The sequence below is a fragment of the Theropithecus gelada genome, chromosome 10 (genome assembly GCF_003255815.1).
Source record: "Theropithecus gelada isolate Dixy chromosome 10, Tgel_1.0, whole genome shotgun sequence".
NCBI lineage: Eukaryota > Metazoa > Chordata > Mammalia > Primates > Cercopithecidae > Theropithecus > Theropithecus gelada.
Window position 1 is genome coordinate 22,540,458 of NC_037678.1, and position 19,602 is coordinate 22,560,059.

At 53.4% G+C, this 19,602-nt stretch overlaps 1 protein-coding gene across 1 annotated transcript in view; it reads left to right on the plus strand.

Annotated features, from left to right (window-relative positions):
• Positions 1–19,602, plus strand: part of TTC28 (tetratricopeptide repeat domain 28) — a 713,442-nt gene that overhangs the window by 682,652 nt on the left and 11,188 nt on the right. Inside the window, exons 15-20 of the mRNA XM_025400555.1 lie at positions 8,036–8,215; positions 10,645–11,365; positions 13,676–13,800; positions 16,431–16,662; positions 16,935–17,011; positions 18,791–18,814. Of these exons, the coding sequence (XP_025256340.1) occupies positions 8,036–8,215; positions 10,645–11,365; positions 13,676–13,800; positions 16,431–16,662; positions 16,935–17,011; positions 18,791–18,814 (1,359 nt within the window). The remainder of the gene's footprint in view (positions 1–8,035; positions 8,216–10,644; positions 11,366–13,675; positions 13,801–16,430; positions 16,663–16,934; positions 17,012–18,790; positions 18,815–19,602) is intronic.

Consider the following 19,602-nt stretch of genomic DNA (forward strand, 5'->3'; position numbering starts at 1 on the left):
GTGGAGGAGGAGGCCTGGATCATTCTCCCGCTTCTGGTGGCAAGCACCCCCACACTGCTCCAGAGGCCACAAGAGGGCGATATGATACCGCCAGCCGGCTCCAGATCTGTCGCTGTCAGCTGCCAGGCAGAGTAAGACCCTTCTCCACATTTTCAGCAAGAATACACATCAAAGCCAGAAGTCCAGGGTTGTGAATCACTGACACTTCAAGACTAAAACGATTAGCCTCTTCACATGGGGCATATAATTATTTGAACAACTGCCTTTGTTTAGCCGCAGTCCTATTGCTAAGGGACTAGGTCAGACAGTATGAAAAGTGGAACAGAATAATATTTTACCATAGGCCTTACACCAGTATGTGATTTAATTTGGCTTAAGGGAAACATTGTCGTGGCTGTTTCCTGGAACCACGCTGTTCTTTGCTGTCAGGATGGGGCGAGCATGTCCACTTATCTTTGAGGAGGGCCCAGTTGCATTTGCACATGAGCCATCATCAAACATTAAATCAGATCCTATGTGGTCCCCAAAGGAGAAAATGTCATGAAAGAAAAGTTACAAGTGTTTAGCATGAAAGGGACTACTGGGACGTGTTTGTGTCTGTGGCATTAGTTTTTAATTAAATTAGAGTGAAGGAGAGTAACCCATGTCTCTGACCTGGACTTCCCTGCTTCTTGCCCTGGACTGATCTGGACCAGTCCTGTCCCCACCACCCCAAGGCACAAGGCTGCCTCAGAGTTCTCTCCAGTGTCCTTCCCTCAGCAGCAAACTTGTGGCAGGACTCGGCAGAGCTGCTGTAGGCAAAGCCACTCGTCCACTCAGATCCCAAATCACCCCTCAGTTTTCAGTTGGGGCCTTCGTCCAGAGCCAGCAGCTGCTATAATCAAGGAACCAGATTTGAGGAATACCTTAGGTTTGGTCAAGTTACTCTTCAAAGGTTCAGATTTGGGGATCTTTTTGGATCCTTGGAGTTTGCTCTAGTTATAAAGTCTCTGTTATCCTTATTTTTATTTCCCTTTATTTAAATTCCCTGTTTCCTATATTTAAATTTAAAAACCAAGGTTCTAGGGCAGGTAGCAAGAGCAAATGACTTTGATCAGGAAAAAAAGGACATCTCATTCACCTTGGCTTGTGATTCACAAAGTGTGGAGTCACCTGTTTATAATCCTAGAAACTTATTCAAAACTTCTTTATGTCTGTTAGCTTGCTGAACTGCTTTCCAAGCACTGGAGCTCAGTGCTTGGAGCTGAGACTTCTCATCTAAGAGTGAAAGCAGGCATCTAGCTCTGCCGAGGGCTCTGCCATGAGAGTGGCTTGGCCTTGGTTAGGTCATGACTGTAATCACTGCCCTGGGGGAAAGGACTCCCTTGTGTTTTGTAAAATACCCCTTGCAAAATCAGGTAGCAGGATAAGTCGGCTTCTCCTAGAACAGATGCAACAGGAATGAGACTGACCACGTGGCTGCCTGTTTTCTAAATAGATTGGGGGGCTTGGGTATAGCCAGGGAATTTTTGTCTTTAGAAACAATCAGACCTAGATTCCAGTATGAGGTAGAGGATGAGGCCCTTGAGACTGGCAGCCCCACCACCAGGCTGTCTAATTGATTTCTGATTGAGACATCTGTAGTGATATTCAAATGAGGACAGACGTCACCCAAGGACAACAAGCATTTTCACAACTGATTAGGAGGAGGAAAAATGGAGGCAATTACTTGCAAGCTGTCTGTATGACTAAAACCAGTGGTGGCAGCACCCAGGATAACCAGCAAGCTCTTACGTGGTAAGTGGCATTCTCACCTGAATGGCTGCTGTTACGTGAGTGTCATCTGGGTGCTGGCTCTATTCTAGCTGGTGTTTAACAAGCAGCCATCTTAGCCTTACCCTGGCAGGTTCCAGGCAGGTCAGGGTCTTCTGCCACTAAGGGTGGAGGGATCATTTTTACCAGGTCAGCCAAGATAGAGAGAGAGGCTCCCCTCCGCCCCTCCAACCCTGCCCACTGCACAGAGGCTCCTGCAGCTTGAACAGTCCCTTCAAGCTGATTTGGCTGATGTTGGACCCTGGGTTTCAGGCAAGCCCTTCTGGCTCTTGCTGGCCATTGGGTCACGTTTCTCCAATACCTTCTTAGGTTCTTCAGGCAAACAAGTGGGCTGTTGTTTGGCCAAAGCATACAGTTGAATGGGTTGAATGTTCACTTTTCTATTTCTGGCTGGAATACAGTATCTACAGTCTTGGTAGGCTTCAGTCATGGTTGAGGGTGATTTCCAGGAGGTGTGTGATCTTTGCCGAAACTGTATGTATCTACCCATGATGACAGGATTTCCCAGAAGCATCACAGAAAGGGTTCCTCTACCTTAAACAGTTCTGTTTGATAAATTTATTCCATCAAAAATATGAGTCAGAAAAAAATTTGAAGCCCTATACACAGTTCTGGGGTATCTGGATACCCTGCAGCCCTTTGCCTCTGGAATCCTTACTGTAGACAGTAAAGTCCATTTCATCCCAAATCTAATCAGTCTGAAAGCTCATGGACCCAGGCATTTTCTTTCTTTCCCCCATGGTGATCAGAGATTTTCATTCCTCTGGCCTTTGATACTGTGAACCCCTGAGAGGTCTGCTGTGTCTGCCGGTAAAAAGGAAACTCCCCAGTGCCCTGTGGGGGTCACCTGTAGATCCTCTAACCTTGGCAATACACAGGGAGCACGTCTTTCTTAAACTCCAGATTAGGACATGATCAACATAACATTCGCTATGAGTGCTTTCTGAAGAGCTCAAGACCTGTACTCACCAGGGCATATACAGAAGGTCCCCACTGACCGAAACGGCAATCCAATTAGAATTCACCACCCAATGACACATTCGGGATCCATTGGGGGTTGCCTGGGAGAACGGTGGGCTTGGAAACTGGACTTCAGGGTAACTGCTTGGTGGTGGTTCAGTAAGTAGGTGTGGATGATAGCCTTAGTGACGTGGAGATGAGGTGAGGGGAATGTGACAACATCTGTCTCTCATAGTTTCTGGGTTAAAATTTGGAGCTGGATGTTCCAGAGAAACCATTTGTCTGTTTTAGCCACAGAATGTTTGTAAACACCAGAGAGAAAGGGAATGAATAATACTGGAAAAATGATTATGGACCAGAAGAAAAGAATAGTATAAATAATAGGGGCGGTGTCACCTTATTCCAAGCACTGAAGACAGTTGTAAATTCGCATTTGACCAATATGTCTGGAGTGCACACCAGTGCCAGGCATGGGGCTAGATGCTTTACCCACTGTGCAGCTACCTTGGCCTCATAGGCCTGTGAGGAATGGATGTTAGTGCTGTCCTGTGGGTTTGGAAACCAAGGTGCAGAGAGGTGTCTTGTTGGAGTGCTCAGATCCCCTACCCCCAACCCTACTGGTTTCTCACCCCTCGCCTCCTATCTAGCAGTTCCAGATGCTGGGAGCACCCTGACTTGGCAGGCTGCCCCAGACTCTGTGGCAGGGCCTCCCCCTAGAACCCTTATTCTTTCCCCAGCATGCAGCATCCCTTCCCGGGCCACTGGACACAGCTTTTCATCCTCTGGGTCCATCTGGAGACAGAAACCACAACGTTCAGTATAGAGAGCTATTACCTATGAGAAGCAAGTAATTGTAAGATATAGGGAGGCTGTGTGGTTCTCTAGGGCTGAGGGAGTGTACCCAGTAAAGAATGAACATGGGAGGAGGTGTGGTTCAGCCCACAGGACACAGAGATATGTCCACTGTTTGACCAGGCCAGAGCCAGTCTGGAGTTGCTGGCAAGTGGTAGCCCCCTGAGTGTGGGCAGGAGAGCAGCCACCAGCTTCCAGCGGTGATGGGTGCCAGGGAGTCCAGGCACCTGCCCAGGCAGGAGGCCTTGGGAGTGTGGGGGCTCTGGTTTCCATGTAGAGAAGGATGTGGGAAGATCATCACCAGGCCGAGACTGCAAGGTGGCAACGGGACAGTGCTCTGGGCCCGTGGCTGGGCAGGCCTCTGGATGTCCTCAGCCATCACTGACCCAGGAGGTCTCCTGCCTCCTCAGTGCCCCTCAGTGCACTCCACTGACACAGCTCAGCACCCTGCATATCGTGGGAGAAACAGCCGAAGGAATGCAGCGTGTCTCAGTGTGGATAGTGACAAGGGCTTCAGGACCTGAGAGACAGTAAACTGACAATAGCTGTGCAAAGCCACCTCCGGTGTACTCACTGCCCACCCTGTCAGAAGGAACAACCCTCTCCTTGTACAAAGACTGCACCTTCACGGTACCCCATCATCACCGTGCCCCAGGGCAGCCCCGCGATACTGTGCGTGGTGGCCTGCCTGCCCGCCCAGCACTGTGTCTTCCCCCTTTTCTCTCACCTGGCCTGGCACACAGTAAGTTCTCAAGCATCATTTGCTGCCTGGACTCACATTGCCACAGTCAGGGTCACAGCCCCTTGGTGAGAGTGCAGGGCGGCACCCCTGGGGAAGGGACAGATTCTAGTGCACCTGGCCCTGTCATCTTCTGCTTTCAGAAATCCCATTACTAGAAACTGCAAAGGTCAGAACATCTGAGTCTTTGATAGAATCTGTTGGAGATTCTGGTAGTTGCTGCTATAAGGCTGGTGCATGAGCCACTTTATTGTTCAACCCTAAGCCTTAAGAGGCCAGCAGACGCCCTTTCCGAGGCTGACAGGCCCAGGTGCTGAGTAGTGTTTCCTTGAATGTCTCTCCTTTGTAGGCTGACTGATGATATGTAAGCTGAATAGAGATGTCACTTGCTTTCCCCTTTTCAAGTTCACATTGGATTATAGCTAATCTTTCAGTGCAAGGACAGCACGCATACACCAGAGGCAGAGCTCAAAAGTTCCCTGGGCATTGTCTCTAGCATGTCCAATCAGTTTCCTCCTTTGAACAGGAGCTGTCAGCCTGCTGTTCTACCCGTCTCCCCACAAGCCCACACGTTTCAGAGAACAGCTGTGGCTGTCACCTGCCTCATTTCACACAGTTTGGACAGGGGTCCCATTTGGGGGCCTTCACCCAGGGTTGTATGCATGTGCCAAGCTCGGTACCAGCTCCTAGGCATGATGCAGGGAGGACCCAGACCTCCAAATTGGGATATGAGGTTCAGAGAACAGTCTCCCTATCTCCCAGCCTGGATTTCAGACTTCTCCTCACCCGCTAAGGTCACTCTCACTGAGTCCCAGCAAGTCTCCTTGTCTCCTCTCTCGGTGGGCATGCCCTGGTCTGAATTACTCCCGGGCATAGCCCCTCTCCCTCACGCAGGCAGGCTGCCTCTCAATGCTTTGCAGGGCTCAGCTTGAGAAGGCATGGCAGGTCCTGACAGCCAAGAAGAACCATACTTTCTTGCCTGATCTTCAGCGCCCCCACAGTCTGGCTTCCATGTCCCCCTCTAGCCTTGTGCTCACCTGGCAACAGCATCTGCCCAGGGCAGGCCTTCCCCAGTTCTCACGGACCAGAGCAGCCTCCTGGGTGGGCCCAGTGTCAGCCTGGATAGGCTCTCCCAGTTCTGGGGTTGCCATGCTGCCATGAGGCTGTTACATTTGATAATACCAAGTTTCACTCAGCAATGGCCTCTTGTGTGCATTTTAGTTTTCTAAGTACATCACATAAGTTTGCAAGCAGGGACCATGTCCTAAATTTATCTGACTTGCCTACAGTCCCCAGTAGGCACATGACAGACACCACTCAGTGGCTGATGGGAAAGCCGAGGCCCAGCTTGGGAGACTTCTGACAACAGGGCCACAGGAGATACCCCCCACCCCTGGTGGAGTGTTGGAGAAGACAGACAAGCTGCCTTCAAGGACATGCATTCTCTGATCATTAGGCTTGTGCCACAGATGAGGTTTTGTGGGTAGAGTTAGCAGGGTTCTGCAAAGAAGTGCTGCCAGTGAATGTTTGCTCTGCGTGGATTCCAGCCTGACTTCTCCTTTTTTCAGCTTGCCAAGCTTCCGTCCGGTTCACACAGTTAGGTGCTGTCATTAGGGACTTGTCTATGAGTGGCGTGTGTCCTGGTGAAGGCAGTAGCCTGTGCGATGACATCTGACAGAAACTTACTGCGGTTTGGGCCTGGGTGGCAGGAGCCCAGGGAGGACCTGTGGGGCTGGGGCTGGCATCTTGTCACAACAAAGCCCTGTGACTCTGGAACAGTGGAGGGTGGGTCCAGTTTTACACATGGCAAGTGGCTCAAGCCCCACCCTACCCATTCTCAGGCAGCACAGTTCTCACTGAGCAGCAGGTGGCCATCACTGTCACAGCCGCTGACCTTGTCACCAGGGTCAGGGCAGCATCAGCTGTGCCACTGCGGCTGGTTCGAGGTTCACTGGCATACCTCCCCGGTGTGGTGGCACTCCCCTCCAGAGCAGCCCCCTGAGCCACCTCTACCTACGGAGCCAGCCGGGGAGCTCAGGTGTGGCCCATGGCAGACCGTGGGGCCCAGGTGCCTACAGCTGTTTCTCCTCCCTGTGCTGAGCTCATCCATAGACAGTGTCGGGGTCGCTGTGACACACCCCTACTTCTTCCTGCCTAGGTTGCACAATTGCACAGTGATTAATTTACCTCCTCTTAGGAAATACTGTAGCTCTTTTTTTGTTGTCGTTGTTTTTGAGACACAGTCTCGCTCTGCCCCCGAGGCTGGAGTACACTGGTGTTTGGCCCACTACAACCTTCGCCTCCTGGGTTCAAGCAATTCTCCTGCCTCAGCCTCCTGAGTAGTTGGGACTACAGCTGCATGCCACCATACCCGGCTAATTTTGTATTTTTAGTAGAGACGGAGTTTCACCATGTTGCATTCCTGACCTCATAATCCGCCCGCCTTGGGCTCCCAAAGTGCTGGGATTACAGGCATGAGCCACCGTGCCTGGCTCATACTGTAGCTCTTACAGCAAACAAACGAAAAACAAATTGGCCTAATAATTTTTATTTCTGCTTTCACTAGATGGAGCTAGACATTTTTTTTTTTAAAGAAAGAAAGAAAACCCCATAGGAGTTTACAGAGACTGAACATCCCGCCAGGCATGTGTCACTTTGGGTTAGCTGAGTGCCCTGCCACCCTCAGCCAAGTGCCCACAGCAGCACATCAGACGGGTCAAGCAAGCACATTTGCTTCCCCAGGCACAAGCGAGTGGCACCCTGGTGGGTGTCCGCTTGTCAGCCACTCCTCAGCAGACGGGGTTGGGGGCAGGCCAGCCCCGCCCCTGGCACCCAGTGTTGCGCAGGCTCTGTGGACCTGGGACCTTCTTGGCAGGCTCTGGACCGCAGCAGCAGCTTCCACACCACCTCTTTGTTCACCTCAGTCTGTGTGAACCCAGCTTCCAGGATTGTTGCCTGCTGCTCTAAGATGCCCGTGGCCTTAGCCTTGTTCTGCAATGAATGGGAATGAGCCTATGTCTCCTGTGGCCCTGTGCACACCCTGCCTTGGGTCCTCATGCCCAGCCTGTTAAGAGGGATGGGAGTCATCCATGCGTTGGGTCCCCTGACATCCCCAGAGGGAACAAGTGGGGACAGCACCTCCCGAGCCCAGAGCCAAGGGGCCACTCTTCCCTCAGAGGAAGTCACAAAAGGTCCTAGAACCCAGCCCATCCCCTTCTCCAGGGGCTGTCATGCCAGCCCCCAGACCTCCCGTCCTCCCTCTGATTTTCTAGCCTCTTGTCCATTGAAATGGAAAACAGATCTTGTTTTGGGACGGGCCTTTCCCACCCCTTTTCAGGGTGCCTGTGCAGTACAGGCCGGTCTCCCGCCCACTCCAGGTTCTTATGAACTTCAAGAAACTGTCCTCTAACCTTCTCAGGACTGTGAGGCAGATGGACGCTGCCAGGCCAGCCCTTGCCAGTCCACGAGCAAGCATGCCTGTTGGTGACGCTCCTGCAGGGCTGCAGCTCAGCCTATGCCCCGTGGCGCCTCACACCCCACGGCACCCCACACCCCCGCAGGCCTCACCTGCTCATACTTGTATCGTCCAGGCTATGGCTCACGGTTGTCCTGGTGCCTGAAACCCCTGCCTCCTGGGCCTCCCATGTCAGCCTCTCCGTGCTTGCTCCACAGGGCCTGATGCACTCCAGTGGCCCCGTGGGCCGGCACCGGCAGCTCATCCTGGTTCTAGAGGGGGAGCTCTACCTCATTCCTTTCGCCCTCCTGAAGGGAAGCTCCTCCAACGAGTACCTCTACGAGCGCTTCGGCCTCCTTGCTGTCCCTTCCATCCGCTCCCTTAGCGTGCAGTCCAAGGTAAGGCTCACACACATGGTGGGGGACCAAGGGCTTGTTCTCGGGTCTCGAGGCACTGTCTATCTGGTCGGACTGGGCTGTGTTACTAAGGCATAGCGGTGATCTCCTCAAAAGTGTTGATTTTATGATTTGCATGCAGGTAGCATAACTTTAGAGTAGCTCTGTCCAAAAGTGGGGCTCGGCCCTCATGACCCCTGGCCATTCTTTGCTGCCTCGGAAAGCCACAATTTGTGTCATGTCTAAGTTTCTTTGCTGTGACATCAGGGTTCTGAGCTGCTCTGAGGTACACAGTGAAGCTTGAGGCCTGACTGAGCACCTGAGGGGGCTGGTCACCCACCATCCACACGATGCCCAGTGGGCAGAGCAGAGCCACCCAATTCACCTGGCCCTTGAGCTGACTGTTGGCTGGGCCCCAGGCAGGGAAGGCAGACAAGCAAGAGTGGAGTCGAGTAGAAAACAGCCCGACAGGCCAATGGAACTAAAAGCAAGTCAGGTGGCTTTCAGGGGACAGGCAGGGACTCAGGTCTCATTGAGCAAGAATAATCAGTTTGGAAAGAAACACCCAAAATCAAGAGAGTAACAGTGGGCCACCCTGAGTCATGGGTCTCACCCCACTGCCACCCTTGGCCCTGCCCACCTGATTAGAAACTTTTGAGCCAAACTTTAATCTTCTTCCCCTTCTCCAAACTCTCAGAGACCCCAAAATCCTGGCTTCCCTCTGACCCCTCCACAGTCCCACAGGGCTCCGCACCTGCCTCGCACTCCACTTGCAGCATCCCTGCCTGCTCGGCTGCAGGACTGTCTTTACCACAAGGGCTTGCATTGCTCCATCCTCCAACTCCGGATGCCCTCGAGCTGCCAGCTGCTCTCAGAGCCCTCAGACCCCATCTGCCCTAATACCCCATGGCAGGTGGGACAGGTCTTACCCAGATGGTCCTCTTTACAGTGGTGGAAAGCATAGGCGGGGTTAGGAACCAAGGCTAGGCCCTGTGCATGGGTGGCCCCCACAGGACCTGTCTTGGCCGCTTTGATGACTTGCTCATTGGTGTGGCCTAAGTGGGGTCAGTTTCTGCCTCATGGGTTTTTGCAGATCTGAATTTTGACCATTTTTGTAGCTGGATAATACTTTTCTTATGAAGCAAAGGATCAGTTCAAAGTGAAAGAAGTTATTTTCTCTAGGTTTCTGAAGTTTCCATGGCTGATTCTGAATCCCAGATAGGAATCGAGCTGGCCTTCTCGACACTCCTGCCACCCAGTGGCCCACTGCCCTGGCTGATAGCAGCACTCTGGGTATCAGATGCCTCCACCTTCAGAAAACTTTTATTTTGATAACAACAGCCAGCTAGCTGTTTGTAGCTTAACCAGAGACCCGGAAGAGGCCATCTCCTGACAGGCACCTGGTGTTTCTCTTACCCAGAGTTTAAGGCATCACCAAGCAGAGGCACCAAAAAATTATTTTGAAGTAACTTCATACTTAATGTTTCCCAAAAAGTACCAAAAGTCATCATAGGGGAAACTCAGGCAGACATTATTGGGCTTCTTTATGCTGATTTTCTCATTCAGTGATACTTTCTACTTTGCAGCATATAAGGCAGAAGGGAACTAGAATCTTGTCAGTATGTAGAGCTTCTTAAAGGACTTAGTTTAGCCCTGTCTCCCCAAGACTGACTTGCTTGTTTGCACGATTTAAACAAAATCACTCTTCAAAGTCCCTGACTTATCAGGAGTGGGTTTCCTCTTATTTAGGAGCCACACAGGGAGGTCTGTGGGGATGAGGATTGTGGAGCAGGCTGGCCATCCTGGGTTCCATGGGCTCTGTCCACTCTGTCATATCAGGGCCTCCTCCCCCAGTCCTCTCAGGACCCCTACCATCCAATCCTGATGATTTTTTTTTTTTTTTTTTTTTTTTTTGAGACGGAGTCTGGCTCTGTCACCCAGGCTGGAGTGCAGTGGCCGGATCTCAGCTCACTGCAAGCTCCGCCTCCCGGGTTCACGCCATTCTCCTGCCTCAGCCTCCCGAGTAGCTGGGACTACAGGCGCCCACCACCTCGCCCGGCTAGTTCTTTTGTATTTTTTTTTTTTAGTAGAGACGGGGTTTCACCATGATAGCCAGGATGGTCTCGATCGCCTGACCTCGTGATCCACCCGTCTCGGCCTCCCAAAGTGCTGGGATTACAGGCTTGAGCCACTGCGCCCGGCCCAATCCTGATGATTTTCAAGGGCTCATCACAGCAGGCGTGATTCTCAGTGAGTTAGGCACCTGTGTCAAAAAGATGTTGAAAAATAAGAGTGAATGAGGTGACTGGGGAAACAGGTAGATTCAAGCTCAACCAGCAGAGAGCTGGTCATCCCTGTGCTCACCTGACCACTGCCGGGCAGCCTGGCTGTTCTGTCTGACGGGTGGTCTGCTTTGTCCCCTCCCCTCCTAGTCTCACTTACGGAAGAACCCGCCCACATACTCCAGCTCCACATCCATGGCGGCTGTCATCGGCAACCCCAAGCTCCCATCAGCCGTGATGGACAGGTGGCTGTGGGGGCCCATGCCGTCGGCTGAGGAAGAGGCCTACATGGTGTCCGAGCTGCTGGGCTGCCAGCCCCTAGTGGGCAGTGTAGCCACCAAGGAGAGGGTCATGAGCGCCCTGACCCAGGCTGAGTGCGTCCACTTTGCCACTCACATCTCCTGGAAGCTGTCGGCCTTGGTCCTCACGCCCAGCATGGACGGCAACCCTGCCAGCAGCAAGAGCTCCTTTGGCCACCCCTACACGATCCCTGAGTCCTTGCGGGTGCAGGACGACGCCAGTGACGGGGAAAGCATCTCGGACTGCCCGCCCCTGCAGGAGCTGCTGCTCACGGCCGCCGATGTCCTGGACCTGCAGCTGCCCGTGAAGCTGGTGGTGCTTGGCTCCTCCCAGGAGTCCAACAGCAAAGTCACAGCCGACGGAGTCATCGCGCTGACAAGGGCCTTCCTGGCTGCTGGCGCTCAGTGTGTCCTCGTGTCTCTGTGGCCTGTGCCAGTGGCTGCTTCTAAGATGTTCATCCATGCCTTCTACTCATCCCTGCTGAATGGCCTGAAAGCCAGCGCCGCCCTGGGGGAGGCCATGAAGGTGGTGCAGAGCAGCAAGGCCTTCTCGCACCCCTCCAACTGGGCAGGTGGGAGTTCAGCCGGCTGCGGGTGCCTGTCAAGGCCTGGGGCTCAGTCCTCACAGCCCCCTGACTTTTATTCTGCAAGTGGGGTTAGGGAGGGGAGGGAAGGAGAGAGCAGGGCAGGGCCAGCTGCAGAAGACTCAGGGAGAGAGCCTGTGTGCTGAGTTTTCCTTCTGCCAAATGAGTTTTTCCTACTATTAAGATCATCTTTGGACCAGGGAGCAACTGAACCATTTGCCATGGGAGTGTGAATGTGAAACTCCTCCTGATGTCAGTGTACACTGGATGACCCATTCCATTGCACCCTCACTTAAACCATGACTGTAGAAAGGAGTGTGTGGTAGAAAGACTTAGGATGGATCTAGCTCCATGTCCTGGCTCTGTGGCCTGAGATAGGTTACTTACGCTCTCTGAAGCTGTGTCCTCAGCGGTAACAAGGGGATGATGGTGGTGCTGATGACACCACCCGGTCCACATTTGAGAAGATCTATAAGGAGTGTACTGAATATTTTGTGAAGCTTCAGGCCCTGCATGTTCTAGAATACATTCTCTTAGTGGGCCTGCCTGGAGGGTCTAGGGAGTAAAGAGAGAATGTTCCTGTGACATCTGGTCACAGGGGAGGTGGGAAGGCAGGCACGTACAGAGCTGCCTCTCAGCTCTAGGCAACAACCTGCTTCCCCTGGGGTCCCTGTGGAAAGCTGCCCACAGCAGCCACTCAGAGGGCTCTGCTGTGCAGAAGACCCTGCCAGGCCAAGACTCACAGAGTACAAACCAAACCCTGGGCCTATTCCCTCACTGGCCTCTCAGCCAGCCAGGACTGTTTTACCCACATGCGTCATGATGCGTCAGCCTGTGGTCTTCTCTCAGCATTGGCCCCCGAAACTCCCCAGGGTGTTACGAAAATTTAGAGCAAAGCAAAAGTCCCCCGCCCCCCATGGGTAACATCAGCCATAACTGCAAAGCAGAGTGTCTGAAAGTGTCTCCAACTTTGGGAAAAAGAGGAATACCGAAAATCCTGTTTTCTTAACATAAATCCAGTTGACACATCCTGATACTGCTGGTGTCATTTTCCAAAGGTGGGTCAGCCCTGGGGTGGAGCCACAGCACTGCCAGGCCCTGTCAGCCAGCAAACAACACAGCTGCAGGGGTGGCTGCCTGGCAGCCCCAGGTGCTGGTGTCAGGCGTTTGGTCATGCTGTTGAAAGATGGAAACATTTTGCTTACTTTACAAACACAACTGGAGTATTTTTCAAAGAGCTATTCAAAAAACAAAATAGAATTGTTCCTGTTTCTTCAAGCGGCTGAAAAGCATTTAGTTGGTCCAACAGGCACACACCCCACCCTGCCTACTCACCTCACGGCCATCCCTTGGTTCTGCCAGGCGGAGCATGCACAGGCAGGCACGGAGGGCTGCTCACCTGCTTCTCCTGCTCTTAGGAGACACAGAAAGTAGAGGTGACCCCTGTGGCTTCCATTATTGTCCTCATCACACAAGTCCTGGCAGTCAGAAGGGGCTTTGGGCCCCACAGCATCCCACAAAACCTACTGCAGGGCTTGTGGGGACCTGGCCCCTTTCCTGTCTCTGCAGGTCTGTCCAGTGTGCTTACGGGCATGGCATTTTGAAAAGGGTCTTTGTTTGTTTAGTTTTGTTGATAGATAATATTAAGTCACAACTTTGTTCCGGATGAAACCATTTTTAGTGATGCTCTCCTATTACCTTTAAAAACAGCTCATTCTCTTAGAAAACCCTTTCCCTACATGATTTGGGGGCAGGCTGGTCCTAAAGTTGCCTGTGGGCTTGAGAAACCTGCTCCCCCAGGCCCTGTTTTGGAAGGCAATGTGGAAAGGAACAGTGGAATGCTGTGCTCCTCAGCCCAGTTGGTCTTTCCCAGCCGAGCTTGTTTGCTGGTTTAGAACTGGAGGAGTAGCCGCTCCCTGCCTCCCCGTGGCCCCAAGGAGGAGATACGTGCACCTCCCCTGCCCTGGCATGTCCCCTCCTAAAGGCCTGAGGATAGACACAGATGAATTTCACGAAAAAAAATGCAGCTTTTCCCACTGTACTTCCCTTGGCTCCTTTCTGCAAAACAGCAGGCCCCACTTACCTGAACAGCTAAGCAATATTGATTATTAAAAGGAAGGGGGCAAAGGGGTGCCACATCACCATCCAGTGAGTCAGATGCCCCAGTCTAACCTGTGAGCTGCTCCCCTGCCAGGCCCTGCTCTTTCTGCTGGGTTAACCTTGAGGCATAAGTGAGCCCTAGGTGGGGCTGGGGTCTCCAGCCACTCTGCTGAGGGTATCCTCCTTTGCTCTCTGCAGGGTTCATGCTCATCGGGAGTGATGTTAAGCTGAACAGCCCCTCATCACTCATCGGCCAGGCCCTCACAGAGATCCTGCAGCACCCAGAGCGTGCACGGGATGCCCTGCGAGTGCTGCTGCACCTGGTAAGGGGGTCGGGCACCTTGCACTCAACAAGAGCTGGCAGTGCTGTGCAAGAAGGGGAAGGCAAGGGTTTCCTTACATCGGGATGTGAGCAGGTGGAGAGGACATCATGACTGGGGCCATGTCCAGGACAGCACTGACCGGCTTCCGCAGACGTCCCTGGGATAAGCCTGCTTGGGAGACCCATGTCCCAGCAAAGCGTGATGCACAAAGTGGGCAGCATCCCCAGGGTGCTTCGGCAGACGTCCCCGGGATGAGCCCACTGGCTTGAGGGGTGGGCACAGTGGGTGGTGCCATACAGGCGGCTGTAGTAGCAGTACTCGCCAGGACCCTGGGGGAAGGGCAGCCAATGACAGTGACCCATACCCTAGCAGCTTCCAGGTCATGTGGCTTTGGGCAAGTCACTTTGGCTCTCCGAGCCTCAGTGCTCTCATCTGGAAAGGGTGGTAACAGTTGAATGTTTCAAGGTTATGAGGATTTGAGAAAATGCGAGTACTCGCCGCACAGTAGAGTCCTATTTTACCATCAGATGACTCCAGTCTGCCCCTAATGAGTCCAAGTTTGATCGTGCCCTTGACCAGCCTGCCCCAACTTCTGTGGAGCCCAGGCAAGAGCACAAATGGAGGGCCCACATCTACAGGTGTAAATGTTATCAATTGAGTCAAGAAGCAGTGACATCAAACTTGTTTCATCCTTCTACCTTTGGAACAACCTGGAAGGCTGTTTCAAATCATTTAGAGTGCTGTGCCAGAAAGACCAGCCCTAGCCCACCCCACATCTTCCTAGCCCAGTGCCAGCCTGGGGCCCATGCAGTGCGGGTGAACAGCCATGCCACAGCCAAGCTCCTTCCATATCTGCCACAGACCCCAGGGCCTCCTTGCAGGCTGGTTGCTGCACAGCCTGGCTCCGTCCATGGTTAAGATGGAGGACCTAGGGCAGTGTCCACGCAGGCCTGGGAGCGAGCATGTCTCCTGGGCTATGCAAACTTCTTGCCCGTGGGTTGGGTCTGATCAGGTCCCTCTGTTCAGACCTGTGGCACCTGGGCCTGTGCGTGGTAGCTCTCCATGCACTTCTGAGGATAGAGTCACACACATTTCTTAAGCTTAGGGTCTCCTCAGGCCTGAAAGTAATCAGTATGTGAACACTGTGACGAGCAAGCCCCCAGCATTCCCCTAGTTGGCTCGAGGAGGCCAACGCCCAGGGTGCTGGGAGGCCCTCTCCATTGTTACCCCGTATCTGGAAACTGCCTAGAGCCTTTCAGTTCTCAGGTCCCGTCACCCGCAAAGTCCCTCTGTCCTTGCTGCCACTGCACAATGCTTTTTTGGGATAGTGGAACTGCCTTCTCTACCCATTAGCCGCCTCCTCCCAGGCCAGGCCTCTTAGCTGCCCCCACATGGCCTTGAGGCCCCTCAGGCCCATTTAAGGGTTTCCTCTTTTTCCTTGGTATTATCTCCTGGGGTGGATGCAGGAGTGTGGGGGCCATGGGTCAAGTTCCCCAGCCCCTACCTTCTAACACCTCCTGGATATTCCTTGATCCAGTAGGCAGTGTCTTGGAGGCCCGCCCTGCCTGAGTGACAGCCAGGGCTGATCTTCTGTCCTCCTGGGCAGGCTTGTTTCCTCCTGGCTGATGTGAGTACACACTTCCTCCTGTCTGGACGCCTGTGCTCCGGCATCCCAGTGTTTACTGTTTAAAAAAAAAAAAAAGCCTCAGGTCATCTTGGACCACTCATGCCCCTCCATTGAGGGCACATGTGCCTCACAGGGCACCAACATCCCAGAGGGGACAGGGGTTTCCACTAGAGAGAGGCCCAGGGAGGCCCGATGAAAGCTGTTTGCACTACTGTTATTTGGTGTTTTTTTGGGGGGGACGGGGTATAGAGCTGGGGTCTCGCTATGTTGCTCTGGCTTGTCTTGAACTCCTGAACTCAAGTGATCTACCCATCTTGGCCTCCTAAAGTGTTAGGATTACAGGTGTGAGCCACTGCGCCTCTCAGCTGTCCCCACTTAGCCTTGAGACCCTGCACTACTGTTAAAACACTCACTCATGTAGTTCATGCAGCAGTGACTTGGGTGACCAGCGTAGAAGTGCCAGGCAACTGTTCAGGCCCTGGATGACAGGAGGACACTTCCCGGTGGAGGGAGGTATAGGCTCCAGAGGCCAGTGCGGAGGGACGAAGGCTGAGTGGGAGGAATGGGGAAGAAGGGCATTGCCAGCCAAGACCCCATGATGAGGCTGGGCTGTGGGCAGCGAGGGGGTTCCTGAAGGGCCTGAGGGTTTATCCGTAGTGGGCAGGAGCCATTACAGGGTTTAAGCCAGGCCCCAGTGTGTTCAGACACGTTGCTTTACTGTCTGTGGAGAGTGTGCAAGGGGTTGGTTTAGGGGAGGGACAGAATCCTTCTGTTGTACCAGCCCTCGAGGGCTCTGATTGTAAAATCCTTCCCTTCTGTGCCCTCCCTCGCAAGATGCCTGGTCAGTGCCCCACTGTCACATCCTCAGGCCTGGCCATGTGGGCCACGTGGGGTTGCAGCAGTCAGCCTTGCTTCACCCCTGGGGCTTTGTGTACCCTCAAAGCCATGTGGACAGAAACCAGGGCTTGCCTGGGTCTCTGACTCACCCCCAATTTCCCCCCAGGTGGAAAAGTCCCTGCAGCGCATCCAGAATGGGCAGCGCAATGCCATGTACACGTCCCAGCAGAGCGTGGAGAACAAAGTGGGCGGCATCCCTGGCTGGCAGGCCCTCCTCACCGCTGTGGGCTTCCGGCTGGACCCCCCAACCAGCGGCCTGCCAGCAGCTGTCTTCTTCCCAACCTCTGACCCGGGTGACCGGCTCCAGCAGTGCAGCAGCACCCTCCAGTCCCTGCTGGGTGAGCTGCGGGTGTAGGGCTGGGGCAACAGGTCTGGCCAACAGCAGGTGGAACAGTTGGTGGCCTTGGGCCCTGCATTCATGAGGATGCTGGATCTGCCAGCTAGGAGCAGGGTGTTCTGAGAAATGGCAAGGGGTCCCAGACGCACGTCCAGCTGTGCTGAGCTTCTGAAAAATGCCACCGATGCCGAGGATTTAGGGTTCTTTCCCCTGGGAAGGTTTTTGGGTGCAGAGGCTCTTCTGAATAACTTCTACCCTTTTTCCTTGGTTTAGGTCTGCCCAATCCTGCCCTCCAAGCCCTTTGCAAACTCATCACTGCCTCGGAGACGGGAGAGCAGCTCATCAGCCGGGTAAGTCGAGCCTGGAGGGCTGAGCCAGGGCCTGAGGCCCATGCTGATTTGGAAAGGCAGAGCAATTTGGCCCTAAATAGGAACCTGTAAATTAATGCAGTCTCATTGCCTTTGTGATTCGAAGGAGAAGATGAGGGCTGGTAGTAAGAGAATAGCCCTCCCTGGCAAGTGCTGTTTACCTGCTATTTCCATCTATGATGCCAAGGCATCCGTGCCAGCGGTGCTGCCCCTTCCCAGGATGATGGGAGGCCGTGCCAGCAGACACTGGCCACTATTGGCATTGTCAGGTGCACCTGTGGCCCTGATGAAGCTGTGCGGCCAACCCCAGGGTGAAGCTGGGTGCTTGACTCAGCAGGGCACAGAGGGGCAGGTTTGCATAGTGTTTTCACTGGGTGCTGAGCATCAAGGGCCTTCAGAGGATGCTTATGGGGCCCCTGTCACCTGTGGTCTCAGGGCATTTCCTGAAATCTCCATTAAGTGGTCTCCTGAACCTTGTCCTCCTCACCACCAACTTTTTCAGCTGATTGACAAGTGTTACAGCCACCCTCCCCAAGCCACCAGGTGTGGGGCCAGCCTGCCAGGACAGCTGCAGGTGTTCCCATACTTCTTTGATCAAAGTACTTACCATGCTGGAACAAGATAGTCACTGAGGCAAAGCAGTGAACACAGGAGCAACTCTAATGCAAGATACTGCTTAGCAGATGTGCTTTCTTTTAGGAAAATACAGATCTAATTCAGGAGTTCAGAGGGTTCCAGTTCTTAGCATCATGTGGGTCCTTTGCAGCTTGGCCTGGGAGCTTCTCAGTACCCATGCTGCACCACTGCATTCTGGCCAGTGAGGGTCTGGACCAAGCCCTAGGGGGACAGCTGTGGGAGCACTTCTGGAGGCTGGAGCAGCCCTTGAAGAGCACAGAGCTGCTTTTCTGGCCATTCTGGAGTGTAACAATTTGAAAAAGTAATATGTGTTGTTGTTAGAGATATTTGCCAGCAAATTTCACTTAAGCAGAAGAAATATTTCTATGGAGAAATAAAGCTGCTCCATCTAGTATTAGCCTCTGAAACTCTGAGTGCTACCTGGGGCTGTTTCCACATGGATTTGGAACTTAGAACCAGCAGTGACCTGTACCCTTGGCTGAGTCCCTGCTCATTTTGTAATAAGTGTGTTATGCCTGCTTGTTGAATAGCATCAGCAAAACACTTCCAGGATATTGCGTATTAAAGCATCCTGAACCCAGGCAGTCTAGAGGTCTGTGTTCTACAAAATCTGAAAGCCAAAATTATATTCCATTTGCAGGGCTGTGCTGAGAGGCCAAAAAACCCAGTTGCTTAATTTCTTTGCTTTTAATGGGAACACAGGGACTTTCTGCCTGATATGCTGTCGGGCCCTAGGGATGTGTCCCGAGGCTGCCCCCAGTGGTGGCAGCTGGTGGATCTTTCCTGGGTCACTCGGGAACCAGGGACTTTGGTTTCCTGAGCTGGCTACAAACGCCCGCTGTGCTCTTTCCCCTCCTGAGCCTCTACTGGCTGGGAAGGGAGGCCTGGCTGCTGCTGCCCCTGAGCCCCTGGATCCGCACGCGGCTGGCCTGGGTGTGGCTGTCCGTTCTCCTGTGTGTCCCCTGCTGACTCTTGCTCCTCTCCCCTCCCAGTCAGAGCCGCGGGCCTGGTGTGGCGCTTCCTAAACAGTGATCAGCTCATGTTGCATAACAGCCTGTGCTTGAGTCTAAACTCTCTTCTTTCTCTCTCTTTTTCTTTCTTTTTCTTGTAATCTGCTGGCCGAAGGCTGTTAAAAATATGGTTGGAATGGTGAGTACTACTTTAAGTAGCAACTGTTGTCAGGTGAGCCCCTCAACCCACCCACCCCCGAGTTCCCCTGGGCAGGCTCTGAGCTCGGGGTGCACGTGCTGTCAAACGGAGCCACACAGGCTGTGGCGCTCCAGGCAGATGCCCACTGCCGCTGGCTCCGGCGGCCTGTCCCCTCCTCTGCTCTGGCTCCCCTCTTCCTGCTCCACCCTTCTTGTGTCCTTGATTGACCTCTTAAGGTCCACCACAACAGCAGGAGCAGAACCAGCTTTAAGTGAGTGACACTCTGTGAACCCACACACAGACCCCTGAGGAGAGGCCAGAGACCCTGAAATCTGAAAGGAAGTGGACACTCGAGTGGGCCACGTGGGTTATTCCTCAAGCTGTGAGGCTCTAAGATGTAACCAGGTTCCTCTTCGCCATCCACCTCAAGATCCCAAAGATGACTTAAGAAAGAGGGAGGTGGCCGGTCCCAACTCACCCCTTCTACTCTCCATGGCCTCTTCTGTGAGGCTCTCCCACACCTGAGGGAAGACATGAGGCTGGAAGCAGAACCCGGCCCCAGCCCCAGGAGGCCACACAGCCTCTCCTGCCCCACACAGCCTCTTGCCCCACTGCCCCATCAGCTTCCCACAGAGAGGACAGCAGGACAGCAGGTATGAATGCACCTGGAAAAGAATCTCAAATGCTACACTCGCGAGGGTCATTAGCGATGCCAGTGACAGGTGACATAAGAATAACGGGTCAAGTCTTGAGGAGGGCTGGAGGGGAAGGAGACACAGGGTGCTCAC